We start from the raw sequence: 15920 nt of genomic DNA on the forward strand, positions 1-15920 counted from the left end.
CCAAGATGCTCCTTGGAGTGAAAGCTGCGTTCTATAAGAATTAAATTACATTACATTACATTACATTACATATACTTATATGTGTATCTACTTTGTGGGCTCTGGAGATCATCCCTAGGACATGTCTGCTTCCGCTTAGGGACATTTTTTCTGTTCAACTGCCTGTATTTAACTGTTTTGAGAGAAAATGACCAGCAGAAGTCAGTAAAATACCAGAACTGCTTTCTGCTGAGGAACTTTTTTTAAATTTTTCTGGCAACCGCCTCTATTTAACTTTCTTGATAGAAAACAACCATCAGAGGTCAGTAAAATACCAGAATCTCTTTAGCATTCTCTAGATTCCAGTCCATAGAAATTGTCTTCCATGAGCACCCTTAGACAATAATATATTTTTTTAATCTTGTATTTTCAGTGATATGGCCTGCGAAAGCCCTCATTTTATGTTAAAAACGGAGCTTTGGACTATACCATTTCCCGCTGAAAGCCAATATTTCTCTCCATGTGTTCCCATACCTGCCATGTCATGCAGTTTAATGCTTACTTTTCCTCCATGTTAAAGAACAAGAGATGTTTCAGCACCCAGTCTAATGTGCTGCATAGCTAAATACATATAAGGTCCCAAAGATGAGACCGATTGCATTGCAAATGCTTGTTATTGTTACACTCATTACGCATATTGAAAAAAACATATGCGACCCATCCCTAATTTAGCCTCTTGTTTTTGCCAGTTTTCATCTGTTGTTAGTATCCCACATAATGTTAGTCAGTGCTACTTTGCATGACTTTAGTTGCATAAAACCCTGTAGGTGTTTGCCATGTTCTTGTCAGTATTGCCCACTTTACATACATTAACAGGGTTTTCATGGCATGCTTTGCGTTGCTCTTTTATAACTGCATTCATGGACCGTTTTAGTTCAAAAACCTTTTGTGTGCAAAAGGTGACTGCCACCATAATTTGTGTCACACAGCGACTTGCGATCACTTGCACAAAACTTTAGTAAATCTCTGGCCTAAATACCCTAAATCCAGTAATGTGCTGAATCAAGACCCCCATCCTAAATGCACCCCTAACATGCACCATCCATTAGTTTACTTACACCACCCAATAATTCTGAACCCAGCAAGTCCACCCGTAACATGCACCATCCATCAGTTTACTTGCACCACCCAGTATTCCTGAACCCAGCAGCACCGGTAACATGCATCATCCATCAGTTTACTTGCATCACCCAATAATCCTGAACCCAGCAGCACGGGTAACATGCACCATCCATCAGTTTACTTGCACCACCCAGTAATCATGAACCCAGCAGCACCGGTAACATGCACCATCCATGAGTCTACTTACACGACCCAGTAATCCTGAACCCAGCAGCACCGGTAACATGCACCATCCATCAGTTTACTTACACGACCCAGTAATCCTGAACCCAGCAGCACCGGTAACATGCACCATCCATCAGTTTACTTGCACCAACCCGTAATCCTGAACCCAGCAGCACCGGTAACATGCACCATCCATCAGTTTACTTGCACCACCCAGTAATCCTGAACCCAGCAGAACCGGTAAAATGCACCATCCATCATTTTACTTGCACCACCCCGTAATCCTGAACCCAGCAGCACCGGTAACATGCACCATCCATTAGTTTACTTGCACCACCCCGTAATCCTGAACTCAGCAGCACCGGTAACATGCACCATCCATCAGTTTACTTGCACCACCCCGTAATCCTGAACCCAGCAGCACCGGAAACATGCACCATCCATCAGTTTACTTGCACCACCCCATAATCCTGAACCCAGCAGCACCGGTAACATGCACCATCCATCAGTTTACTTGCACCACCCCGTAATCCTGAACCCAGCAGCACCGGTAACATGCACCATCCATCAGTTTACTTGCACCACCCCGTAATCCTGAACTCAGCAGCACCGGTAACATGCACCATCCATCAGTTTACTTGCACCACCCAATAATTCTGAACCCAGCAACCCCATAACATGCACCATCCATCAGTTTACTTACACCTTCAAATTGCTCCCAACCCACCGGTAACATGCACCATCCATCAGTTTACTTGCACTACCCCGTAATCCTGAACCCAGCAGCACCGGTAACATGCACCATCCATCAGTTTACTTGCACCACCCAATAATTCTGAACCCAACAACCCCATAACATGCACCATCCATCAGTTTACTTACACCTTCAAATTGCTCCCAACCCAGCAAGTCCACCCGTAACAAGCACCATTCATCAGTTTACTTGCACTACCCCATAATTCTGAACCCAGCAACCCACCCCTTACACGCGGGCTTTTACCACGTTGCACTCCTTCGGCGTCACTGAGCACTCCTCACTCTTACCTCTCTTTTACACTAACTGTGTCCCCGGATTGGCCTTTGCCGAGCAGACAACCCTCCCTATCTGCCTCGAGCAGTACAAGTGAGGCCTCCCTCGGAAACCGAGCAAACTTCCGTTGTTTGCCAAAGATTTAAAGTGTCCGAAGAATAATGGAGAACCTTCTCTCTGGAATGAAACCTTTCAGCGCCTTGAACCGGCCAAGAATGCCAGACAAGCACAGCCGACGCTCCGTTAATCAGTAAGAACAAAAAAACGTGTTGACTTAAATATTTTTGTATGAAGACATATGGTGTTATTAGAAGAAATACTAAAAGGGGGACACGGGGAGGAAAAGGCGGGAATCAGAGCTCGTGGAAGCTCCAAATAGAGAAGGAGGTGCAGAGGGAAATAAAACGAGGTGTAGGGTGTGGCAAAGAAAAGGGTAGCAGTACAGAGTAAAAGGCGAGAGAGAAATGGACTTCGGATAAAAGGGTATGAAAGATTTCGGTGGGAGCAGTAAAGTGCAAAACAGAGATTAACAGAGCGATAATGGTCATAGTAGTTGAAGGCAGGAGAATTTGGAGTTTATATCGCAAGTCTACTGCCTCTGAAGATGCTTGAGGGAAAAGATAGAAAAGATGAATATGTGGAGACTGAGGGAAGTAAGATGAGACAAACAAAATACCACAGGAAAGCAAAAAAGGGGGGGTGGGGCGTTGTTTGTGATTAAAGCCCCTCCACTGACCTGTCAGCGATCTGGAGATTGTGCTTTTTAGTTCCAACTATACCGATTCAGCTTTCCTTCCTTCCGAAGACGGCAAATTGAGTACTGATAAAAAGGGTTAAACATACATCTGCTCAGACTCGTCGTCCCTCCACTGAGTTGGGGGAGACTTTAATGATGTCATACCTATTGAAAGGAATAGGTCTGGATTTGCCTCATGCAATACTAAGAAAACACCCCTGGCCCACTTTGCCGCGATCATGGGGACTCACAGACCTGTGGTACCGCCACCACCCAACAATTGGGGACTTTTCCTACCATTTGGGTGTACATGGGGTGTTCTCCAGACTAGATTATGTCTTCACGCTGACCGGAGAGGTAGGAGCGGTCCGGCGTGTCAAATACCTTGCTAGAGGGCTGTCTGACCACTTTCTCCCCTGGGATAGAAACCCTGAGGTACTAGGGTGAGATGGAAAGTGAACGCATGAGAGGTGTGGGATAAGACTATAGCATGCGCACTTCGCATGGAAACTGAACTCTGCTTCACTGAAAATAAAGTCTCTCTGGGCTCAGTGGTGGTCCTATGGGATGCATTCAAAACAGTGTTGAGAGATAGAGCCCAGAGCATTATCGCTTTAAGAAAAAAAAGTGGTGGAAAAGGTGGAGGCCTTAGAATCCAATTTGAAGCAGGTGTAACTGACCAATGCAGCTTCCCCAGATCCCATTCGGCTGAGAAAGATAGAGGCTAGGGTAGATTAATATAAAGCACTGAAACATAATGAGGTGCGTAATCAAATACTGGTATCTCAACACCGCCTCTATGACACCAGGGACAAGACGGGGAAATCGTTAGCATGGCTGGGCTGCCGATAGATAGAGGCTAGATGGGTAGACAGCATAGAAAGGACAGAGGGTCACACCTACACAACAGATAGAGACACAGCAGGAGCATTCACTTATGAGACTTTATATAGTGTGCAGACCCAAGCAACGCAGTCTGAAATAAAAGAGTATCCATGTGCAGTGTCGGTACCGACCCTCAAAGCAGATGGTAGTGAAGCCCTCGAGGAGACAATTTCCCCTGCAGATATACAGGCAGCCATTCCTAAACTGAAACCTGGTAAAAACGCCACAACCCAATGGCATCCCAGCAGAATTTTTTAAGAGTAACGCGTTGGAACTCGCCCATCACCCCTTCTTAATTTGTACCTGAGCCTGGGAAGATGCAATACTTCCACTCGATCTACGTAAAGTCACAATAGTGGTGATACCTAAAGTAGCGAAGCCACACTCTAGATGTGGGTCATATCGCCCTATCTCATTGCTTAATATAGAGACTAAATTCCTCGCAACAGTACTGGCCACAAGATTTGCAGGTGCAATATACTCTTTCATCTACAGTGACCAATCAGGCTTCATGCCTGGGCAGTTGACTAGGTACAACCTTTGCAGGCTTCATAATTAGTTGACAGAGGCCCACACTCGAACAGATCCTCATGTTTTTATCTCTTTAGATGCAGACTCGACAAACCTTTGGCTTTGGCCCCCAGTTTTTGAAATGGGTAGCGCTCCTGTACAGTGCCCCTATGGCCGTTGAACGAGTGAATGGAGTTCTTACCCCGAACTTCCCCATTCGGGAGGTAAACCGGCAGGTTTGCCCTCTGTTGCCCCTACTGTTTATTCTGGTGATGGAGCCTCTGGCATGTCTGGTCCGAGCACATCCAACTATTAAAGGTTTCCACGTCCCTGGGTCCCCGATAGATAGGGAAAAAGATCTCTCTATAAACAGATTACATCCTTCTATATCTCATTCGCCCAGAAGATTAAATTCTTGCAACATTCCGAGCTTTTGACAGCTATGGGGCCCAATTGGGATGCATCATAAATTGGGACAAGTCAGAGGCGGTTGAACCCATCGGTTCTCCCTGGGAGGCTATGAATTGATGAGGAGGGATTTCAGTATCTGGGGATTTATGTGACCCTAGTCTTCAGGAAAAAAAGATTAGAGTGGAATCTTTTTTTAAAGTACAGACCACATTCTGGTGGATGAAGCTGCCCCTCACAATATTGGGAAGGGCAGCCATGTTCAAGATGGTCACTCTCCCAAAATACTCCTACATCCTTCAAGACACCTACTATAAAATCCCTGAGGGGATCTTTACTAAGATCGATGAAGAACTTGAGATATTACTGTGGGATGGCCAAAGGCCCAGGGTGGCCCTCAGGATGCTGCAGCGGAACTAATACAATGGAGGTCTCGCTCTCCTCGACATCCGAGCCTATTACTGGGCAACCCACATAATTGCTATCAATGATTGGAGGCAGGCTCCAGGGGACCATCCTACTTATGCACTTGAGTGGACTCGGTTTGGCAGGTGACCTTCCAGCACTACCTTTACCGGGAAAGGGAGTGAGCCACTTCTTTCCTTCGACTCAGGTGCCATTTGATGCCTGGGTTTGAACAAACAAATTCATTGGGTGGACTCGCAGAATCACTCGTGAAACACTGTTATGGGTGGGGAAACTCCGGGGCTTTACCTCCTTGGACCTTATTGGCATCTCCAAGGTATGGGATCCTATTGAGAACTGGGGATTTATCTCCTTTCAATCCCTCCAAAGGGACTTTTATCTCGATGACACACAATGCTTCCAATACTCTCAGCTCAAGCATTAATGGAGAGCAGAAGATATAGTGCTGGACCTTCCTGAATATGTGCCCCTAGAGGGCTGGCTCTTAATGGGGGAGGTGATGAAAAAAGCTGTTTCCTCAGTTTATAGGACAATTAAAATTAATGTACCAGACCATCTGAAGACGCTGAGAATCAAATGAATATCTGATTTGAAGGAAATGGATGAGCTAGAGTGCGAGGCAGCCCTAATGCACCCTAAGGAAGTTGCAATCTAATCTACATTGAAGCTCATTCAATTTAAAGTTCTGCATCAGGGTTATTTTGATCGTGCATGCTTGCATAAAATTGGGAAGGCGATGTCCCTGGAGTTTCAGAGGTCTACAGGTCAGATAGGAGACAACTCGCATATGCCATGGGCTTCCCAACCATATGTATGGACTCGGAGAAAGTGATACACAAGCTGGGTAGGGTGGTGGAGGCGCCACTCCCTGATGATTCCAAATATGTCCTCTTGGGTGTACCCAATGATGTGGATGTTCTCAGAGCAAAGCAACTCTTCTGTAACCTAGGTCTAGTGGTGGCGAAGATAGATGTGGCGAAACACTGGGGGACCTCTCGAACCTTCTATGTCTGAATGGAGGAACAGGATAGACCTGTACAAAATTGATGAGAAGGTCACCTACAGTACTAGCAGATGCCTACGTAAGTTTCGTAAAGTCTGGGGTGGGTGGATTGCATATCACAATCTTGAGGCTTTGGATGAAGAACTTGGGACTCCACCTACTTAAGCCTGATGATGGGTTTATTCATACTGATTGTAATGGCTTTTTGTTCGTTGAGTACTTACCTGCTCTCAGTATGCCATTGCTGGAAAATGTGATGATTGATGTCTGGACTGTGCTCACCTGTAATGTTTGCTGGTTGATATGGACACATGTTTGTGCCTACTTGTGTTGCTCTCTTAAAAAATCGAAGAAAAGTATTTTTACAAAAAAACATACATCTGCTATTTACAGAGCCAAGAAATGGCATAAGTGCAGTATGGAGCACTATACACAAAACAAAATATTATTATTGTTGTTTTTAGCATTATTATTATTATTATTATCAATGTTATTATTGTTGTTGGTATAGCACTGAAGGACTAACATACCCTTCAGACTAGAAAACAATACAAATGAGACATATCTGTGAAACAACACATACCAGGGAAGAGCTGACAGAGAAGATGAGTTTTACATCCACTATAGAATATCTCAACCCACATTCACGAGCTGAATGCAGTTGTTCAGCTCACTAGGAGTTGCAATTAGAAATGGTGCAGCCCAGAAAGTGTGATCTAAGAATCTTTGGCCACCGTAGGCTGGTAGAATTAGAGGCACTCCGGCAATGTTTATAGATGTGGCAGCATTGATCACTGTAGGGCCTTCGGGGCCATAACTGTTACTAGCTTGCATCTCATGCCAGTGGCCATGGGGGGACAGATGCAGATAGTGGTGCTTGGTAAGATAAAGCAAGAGGAAGATGAAAAGATAGAGAAGGGTTGTAAGGTAAGAATGAAAACAGCATAAGAATGGAGAGGAATAAAAAGAGAAGTGAGGGAGAAAGGGAAAAGAAAATGGGCGACCCTATGAAAAATAGAAGGGAGAGAACACTTTGGAGAGATATTAAAGAAGAGAAATATATAGAGGTGGGTTGCACAAAGAGTGCGAGCAGTGACCAGATTTGTAGCTACGACACAGCCCTTGTTCTCCTATTTGCGGGATTCTTGATGCAGTAATACCTCATGTGGGAAAGCAGGTGAAACTCAGAGTGAGGTAGAAAGGGGGAGAGATGGAAGATGTACTCAAATACTGATTTCTGCATCCTTGGACTTTCTCAAATGCCCGCCCTCTGTTGGACAACCCTCTCCCCATGAGAAGGTCTGGGCATCATATCTTCTACTTTTTTATGTTTAAGGAGCTTGAGGAGCTGATGAATGAAGTCGAAGACATCTCTGTGACCGTGGAGATGGACAGCGGGTGCCCCGTGAACCTGGAGCACATTGTGCAGGAAGTGAGAGACCAGTACGAGCTTCTGGCCATCAAGAGCAAAGAGGAAGCAGAGGCCTTCTCCAGGCGCAAGGTAAATTGTGACAAGAGAGGGATATGTAAACAGGGAGAGCTGTATATTACCGCAACAGAACGAAGCCGAAAGAAAGGATAAGGTAGTGCTTGTAGTATAACTGTCAAAATAAAAAAAAAAACAAAGAGACGAGCACCAGAGAAGAACATCATTCCAACCATTCAGATCTGTCCATTCTGAGTCCTTCACACTACAGAGACACAACCACAGAGGCCCGTAACAGCAGAGAATGAAGGAGAAGGAGTAACAAAATGGACGTCACAGAGAGTCAAAGAGGTAGGGAAAGTGACATCATGTACTCTTTAAGTCCCTGATGACATCATAGGATTGACCCCTTGCTCCACCCTTAGCCTCTCATCACATCACCATTTACCATGACCCTTGAGATCAGCGCTGGCATAGGCAAAGTCAGTTGTACAAAAGGACAAGTCAGAACTAGAAACTTCAGTATCTGCCTGGCTCTCATTGATATCCATGTGAAACAGTAATGGGCAAAAGAAATGCGAAAGGGTGGAGAAAGGCTGCATGTGAGCTGACACTTAGGCCAGTTGTCTTTACAAGAAGCTGTTTGTTCTCTTGGTGGTTGCCTTGTTTTTGATCCAAACGATGACTTTTGTTCTCTGGAATCTTCTGGGCAGCTGGAGGATCAGGCAACAAAAGCCCGGAAATGTGGGAGCGATTTACTGTGCGGCAGGAGCGCCATCGCAGATCTGAACGTCAATATCCAGAAGATGAGATCAGAGATCTTGACTCTTCAGAATCAGGTGAGCCCAGATGTTCATGAGAGGCTGTGGTGGGCATTCAAAGGTCAGACCCTCAAACCGTAGATCCGTGAATCCTAAGCAGGGATCAGCAAACTAGTTCCTAAGGGTCCTACAATCTAGACCTGAAAACAGGCATACGCCAGAATAAGAACTCACAAAACTCAAATTCTTTAAGTGTTTCACATCACTATAAAGTTCACTTCTGATTGTTCCCCTTTCTGATCTTATTTGTTGTGGTGATCATTTTGATCAACATTAAGATTGCTAGAGTGCCCACTTACAAAACTTTCTGGCAGCGGAAGGGCAACTCCAGCCCAGCTGTATTCTTTTATCGCTGCTGTTCCACATCCAGCATAGCAAATTATCACCCTAGCTATAAGATAATACCCGGAGGCTGCCTTGGAAAAAACTCCATGTCACAGGGTGGTGGGGGGTCATTTGTATTCAGGGGCCATTTTGTCTTTGAGGCAGGAGTTCTTGAATCCGTCCATATGCGGTGTGCTCATCCTCTACAAACTTGTTCTTATAGCTCCTTGTTTGGAGCGATGTTGAAATAAGCACTTCCTTTCTGAAGCCTTAACATAAACAATAAAAAGTCCCAGGTGAAATTAGTGGTGCAAGGGCAGAATAGCTGTAAAAAAGTATATTTGTTTAGAATTCCTCACTCAAGAAAGTCTTCCCTTGGCCAATAGCCAACTCTTTGCAACAACATTCTAAAAAGGGATAGTGCAGAAATCCAGAGGTTTACAAATAAAATTTCCAAATCCTCATAAAATCGATAACGTATTAATGCCACAAGAAGTATCTATGAACTCAGACAGAGGCCCGAAGCCAAAAGTAAACTAGGAAATTTCCAAGCAAATACATTGAAGATCAGACAGTTCCTACGCTTGAAAGGTTAAAATTATTTCCGACTGTGTCTAAAAGTCTTACATGTGAAAATGTAATGTACATTGAAAAGTGCTATTAAATAGTGTCTCGTTTTTACCTGTTGCTAGAGCATGCATCTGGAGAATTCTCTGTCCGAGGTTGGGGGTGACGGAGAGCGTGCAGTCAAAGATGCCAGCGCCAAGCAGTCTGAGGTCGAAGTGGCACTGCAGAAGGCCAGGGAGGACATGGCTCGCCAGCTGCTTGAGTTCAAGGAGCTGATGAACGTCAAGCTGTCACTGGACATGGAGATAGCCACCTATAAGAAACTTCTAGAAGGCGAGGAGAGCAGGTAAGCTGCAGAGACTTTGGATGTGCTGCAAGACATCCAGCATTTTGTGTCTAACAGGGGTGAGGGTGGATCATTTCTAATATCCTTCATTTGGAATGGGGAATTCTGGGATAATCAGGAGAACATGCTACTTCATTTCAAACAGAGAGGGACAAAGGTCCCCCCTAATGCTTCATCAGATTTTCACAAATATGCTGAACATCCCTTATTTCATCGTCCAATTTTCAGAAAGGATATTCTCTCCTAGTTAAAGCAATTTAGTCAACTTGCAAAGATTGACCAGACAAACACACTTATGCTCCTACCTCTTCTATAATAACATTTTCACGGGCATGAACTTATAGAACACCATTCATCTTTATGATTATGAGAAGATGTGTCATGATGAGGCAATGATTCCCTTGAAGGGGAATACAAAATTGCCCCTTTATCTCAAATGAATAAAAGTAGGCACAGTTTATAAACTCTCCATCATGATGCGATGTTTGATGGGAGTCCGAAGAGGGTTGGAAGTTCTGTCCTAATGCTGAGATCAACCGAATACTAGGTGAAGTATTGGTAGTTACATTTTCAAAGACAGGGGAATTATTGTTTGATCACAAGTCTTCTGATACATATATTAAGGTAATTGCTATGAGATTCATATTATAGAAGAGTTAGGGTACTTGAGTACCTGTCTGAATGATTATCCACCTCTTGGTGATGTAATCGATTCAACTTGATGAGACAGCACTCTGGCGGCTAAAGTAATAGAGGTATTAAAATACAGACTCTAATCATATTTGGTCAATAAATATGAAAATAATAGTCAGGACAGTCCTCTCTCTCTTCCTTGACACCAAAAGCTCCTTAGCAGGTGTAGCTGGAAGCCCTTTACTTTCAAATCATGCTGTGCAAAAGCACAATATAGCCTAACTCAAGGGGCCTACCTTCTAATTTTGACTTTAGTTCAAGCAAATAGAGACAAATCAAAACTAACCTGCAGCTCGCACTGGAAGGTGAATAGGATTTTAAATTTCCATGGTGTGGTTGAATTTAAAACCTGTGCGGCCCTTTAATTCAGAGCCAGGACAGCTTGCGCACAGCTCTCGGTTGGGAAGAGACACGCACTGCACAGCTTTCCATCAACCTAATCAATTTGATGGATTGGACAAGGACAGAAAATAGGCCTGGGCACCGAAATAAAAGTGTCCCGATTAGCGAATTAGAAAGCTATACAAATGGCCCTTGATTGCATATTGGGGCAGTTTTTAACTTGTAAAGACGCAGTGTAAGTGTTTTAGTAAGGTATAGGAGACTGCATATATTTGAACTTGCTGCAGGCAATATTTGTTTTAAATACAGGGAAAACAACAGTAAAAATCACAAAGCATCATAAAGGACCACAAACAGCCAAGAAAACGGCCCACACGTTGACCTGTAAACCCAGTCCATTGGGCTCTGCCTGATTGCCCTAGAAACCGGTCCGACCCTATCAATATTCTGATGTGCCTAATTCATACTCAGTGTTTGCACATTTATCAAAATGAGTATTATTAATGGAAATGTCTGTCATAAGTCTGGCTTGAATTGCCCATCAAGGCTCGCCGGTCTTATTCTTAGTGTTCTGAATGTCAGCCAAGAAGAGAACTGAGGCATGAGCCGATAATGTGATTTATCCAGTACATAACATCAGTTGCATGATCCTGGTTTATAGCTCAGATAATCCGTGGAAAGGAAACCGAAGCAGGGGTGTTGATTCAGGGGGGCGGGGAGGGGGGGGGGGTGGTGGTTGGGGTGTTGCACCCCTCTAATACATTTATTTTCTGGTAACTAGTTGGGCTCAGGTGCAGTCAGTCGGATTTGGTGAGGTATCTGTCGGATTTAACCAATTTTTACATGCAGACAGACAATAACGCCCACTTATTCTCTCCGTCTCAGTTCTGAAAATCTTAAAAAATATTGGTTATTTTACAAAATGTTATTTCTCTCACGTGGTACTCCACTAACTCTTAAGCCCTTCTCACGCGCCCTGCTTGTGTTATAAAGTATTTTAACATTATACTGTTAGGAAATCTGAAGCTCTGCCCCCCCCCCCTAGCACCCCCACTCCCCCCCAACCCGAATCTTACTGACCAAGTTGCGCACCTAGAGCTGAAGCCCAAGCAGGGCAGCTGCAGCCAGAGTCCAGTGAGTTAGAGAGTCCACGCTGAACGCAGACAGTCCATCCGTTTCATTGACATCACTCCCTGTCTCGGCCTCAAAGCACAGCATGACTGCCAGGGTATTACATCTTCACACATTTTTTAGTTTTTATTTATTTAATGCGATTTTATATAGCGCGAACTTTACCCGAAGGTGTCAGAGTGCTTTACATAAGAACCAGTTGCAAAACATAAGGACTAAGGATTACATGCGTTACATAAAAGATACAAACAGAAAAAAATTGCAAATGTACAAGATGTAAAGCCACACAAAGAAGAGACTAGTGATTAGAGTTGTCTCTAAATACATAGGGAAGGGATACAAATGGATATACTCTAAGAGTCACATAAGAATGGTAGAGAGTACAAAGGTCTACTGCACATACTAGTGATTAAAGTTATCTCTATATACATAGGGAAGGGATACAAATGGATATACTCTAAGAGGCACATAGGAATGGTAGATAGTACAAAGGTCTACTGCACATACTAGTGATTAAAGTTATCTCTATATACATAAGGAAGGGATACAAATGGATATACTCTTAAGAGTCACATAAGAATGGTAGAGAGTACAACGGTCTACTGCACATACTAGTGATTAGAGTTATCTCTATATACATAAGGAAGGGGTACGAATGGATATACTCTAAGAGGCACATAGGAATGGTAGATAGTACAAAGGTCTACTGCATATACTAGTGATTAGAGTTATCTCTATATACATAGGGAAGGGATACGAATAGATATACTCTAAGAGTCACATAAGAATGGTAGAGAGTACAAAGGTCTACTGCACATACTAGTGATTAGAGTTATCTCTATATACATAGGGAAGGGATACAAATGGATATACTCTAAGAGTCACATAAGAATGGTAGAGAGTACAAAGGTCTACTGCACATACTAGTGATTAGAGTTATCTCTATATACATAGGGAAGGGATACAAATGGATATACTCTAAGAGTCACATAAGAATGGTAGAGAGTACAAAGGTCTACTGCACATACTAGTGATTAGAGTTATCTCTATATACATAGGGAAGGGATACGAATGGATATACTCTAAGAGTCACATAGGAATGGTAGATAGTACAAAGGTCTACTGCATATACTAGTGATTAGAGTTATCTCTATATACATAGGGAAGGGATACGAATAGATATACTCTAAGAGTCACATAAGAATGGTAGAGAGTACAAAGGTCTACTGCACATACTAGTGATTAGAGTTATCTCTATATACATAGGGAAGGGATACAAATGGATATACTCTAAGAGTCACATAAGAATGGTAGAGAGTACAAAGGTCTACTGCACAAACTAGTGATTAGAGTTATCTCTATATACATAGGGAAGGGATACAAATGGATATACTCTAAGAGTCACATAAGAATGGTAGAGAGTACAAAGGTCTACTGCACATACTAGTGATTAGAGTTATCTCTATATACATAAGGAAGGGGTACGAATGGATATACTCCAAGAGGCACATAGGAATGGTAGATAGTACAAAGGTCTACTGCACATACTAGTGATTAAAGTTATCTCTATATACATAGCGAAGGGATACAAATGGATATACTCTAAGAGTCACATAAGAATGGTAGATAGTACAAAGGTCTACTGCACATACTAGTGATTAGAGTTATCTCTATATACATAGGGAAGGGATGCAAATGGATACACTCTAAGAGTCATATAAGAATGGTAGAGAGTACAAAGGTCTACTGCACATACTAGTGATTAGAGTTATCTCTATATACATAAGGAAGGGGTACGAATGGATACACTCCAAGAGGCACAGAGGAATGGTAGATAGTAAAAAGGTCTACTGCATATACTAGTGTTTAGAGTTATCTCTGTATACATAGGGAAGGGATACAAATGGATATACTCTAGGAGTCACATAGGAATGGTAGATAGTACAAAGGTCTACTGCATATACTAGTGATTAGAGTTATCTCTATATACATAGGGAAGGGATACAAATGGATATACTCTAAGAGTCACATAGGAATGGTAGATAGTACAAAGGTCTACTGCATATACTAGTGATTAGAGTTATCTCTATATACATAGGGAAGGGATACAAATGGATATACTCTAAGAGTCACATAAGAATGGTAGAGAGTACAAAGGTCTACTGCACATACTAGTGATTAGAGTTATCTCTATATACATAAGGAAGGGATACAAATGGATATACTCTAAGAGTCACATAGGAATGGTAGATAGTACAAAGGTCTACTGCATATACTAGTGATTAGAGTTATCTCTATATACATAAGGAAGGGGTACGAATGGATATACTCCAAGAGGCACAGAGGAATGGTAGATAGTACAAAGGTCTACTGCATATACTAGTGTTTAGAGTTATCTCTGTATACAAAGGGAAGGGATACAAATGGATATACTCTAGGAGTCACATAGGAATGGTAGATAGTACAAAGGTCTACTGCATATACTAGTGATTAGAGGTATCTCTATATACATAGATATACAAATAGATGTTCTCAGGTCAAAACCCCCAAAAACAGGAGAGCAGAGTTCCATTAAGGGGGGTTGTAGGGGGGACGCAGTCACAACACCAAGGGAGGGTGGGAGGGATACAAGGTTATGGAGAAAAGGCAAATCAGAAAAAGGAACAAACATTTAAGGATCGTCAAGGGGGACATGAGGGAAAAGGGTAAAGGACGAGGGAATGGACAAGATGGCAGGTCAGGGTCCAGAGAGAAGAGGTCGTGCACAGCAGCAAAATGGCGGCCAGGACAAAAGAAAAAAAAACGTAAAGAAGTCCATGAGAGAGACCCAGTGAGTATGGATTAGAGTGCCAGGAGAAGTCCGGGGGATACATAGTTCAGAAATCAAAGTCAGGAAGCGCCATCCCGAGTACAGGCTCATGGCCTGCATGTTGCAGTGGTAGCTCCAGGCCCTGGAGCTCCTGTTCTGGCTGCAGGGCGAGCTGTAGAGGGAGCCCTGGCTGGGCGAGTAGGTGAGGGACAAGGAGGTTGGGATGCCAGTCCATGGGTGCAGCGAGGTCATGTTATCCACGCTGAAGCCCTGGCCGTGGTGCTGCGGGTGCTGCTGCTGCTGGTGGGGGTCGGGCCCTCCAGGCTGAGGGAGCGGTCCGAGGGGCTGCTCCTTGACATGCTGCTGCTACTGCCCGGGTTCTCGATCTTGGGTACGGGGTGCAGCGCCGGGGAGGTGGCCTGCGGGGGCGACGGGGTGACATTCTCTATCTTGATGTCCTGGATGCGCAGCGGCTGCGGGGTGCCCGGCTCCGACTGCTGCTCCTTGGCCAGCAGCAGCCGCTCCTTGTCCTCCTTGCCGGCCGGCACCGGCTCCTTGGCAGCGACGTCCTTCTTCTTGAAGCACCGCCGGCAGGTCCAGAGCCCTCCCGTCTCTGCTCACAGGGAGGCTTCGGTCTGAGGATTCAACCCTGGGCTCTGTATGCAGCCTACAGGGAGCAGCAGCAGGCGCTCCGACCCTCGAGCTGTCTCAGCATCTCTGCTGGGATTTCTAAGACACATGACGCGGAGCACAGCTCACCGGCTGACTCAACGTGTTCTTGTGCCAAGGAGCAGTGCTCTTCGTTGCGGGTGATCCAGCAGGTACGGGTTCGTTGCCGCGCAGGGTCCGGTCACGCTGAATCAGCTGCATCGATAAGCGCAGTTAGAGGCGGGCGGCGCTGCCGATCAAAAAATGGCGGCCATCACTGGGAACTACGGCCATATCACAACAGTGGCAGAGGCGAAGGGGTAGGTGGACATCGGCTGTGAACGGCGAGGCGAGGCAAGAGGAAGCCCCACTAAATTTCTCGCAAAGCATCGCTAACGCAATAGCTAGCAAGACCTAAAAATGGACTGGCCGCCTCTTGGCCTCCTTCAGAGAGGACCGCATATTTAGGAAAGCCATCAAAATGTTTCA

General features: G+C 44.3%; 1 protein-coding gene across 1 annotated transcript in view; it reads left to right on the plus strand.

The window, feature by feature from the left end:
• The window catches only part of LOC147748239 (keratin, type II cytoskeletal 80-like), a 114646-nt gene that overhangs the window by 91787 nt on the left and 6939 nt on the right, over window positions 1-15920 (plus strand). The window contains exons 5-7 of the mRNA XM_086959159.1: window positions 7661-7825; window positions 8464-8589; window positions 9588-9808. Coding sequence (XP_086815285.1) covers window positions 7661-7825; window positions 8464-8589; window positions 9588-9808 — 512 coding nt within the window. The remainder of the gene's footprint in view (window positions 1-7660; window positions 7826-8463; window positions 8590-9587; window positions 9809-15920) is intronic.

The sequence above is a fragment of the Lissotriton vulgaris genome, chromosome 1_1 (assembly GCF_964263255.1).
Source record: "Lissotriton vulgaris chromosome 1_1, aLisVul1.2, whole genome shotgun sequence".
NCBI classification, from domain to species: domain Eukaryota; kingdom Metazoa; phylum Chordata; class Amphibia; order Caudata; family Salamandridae; genus Lissotriton; species Lissotriton vulgaris.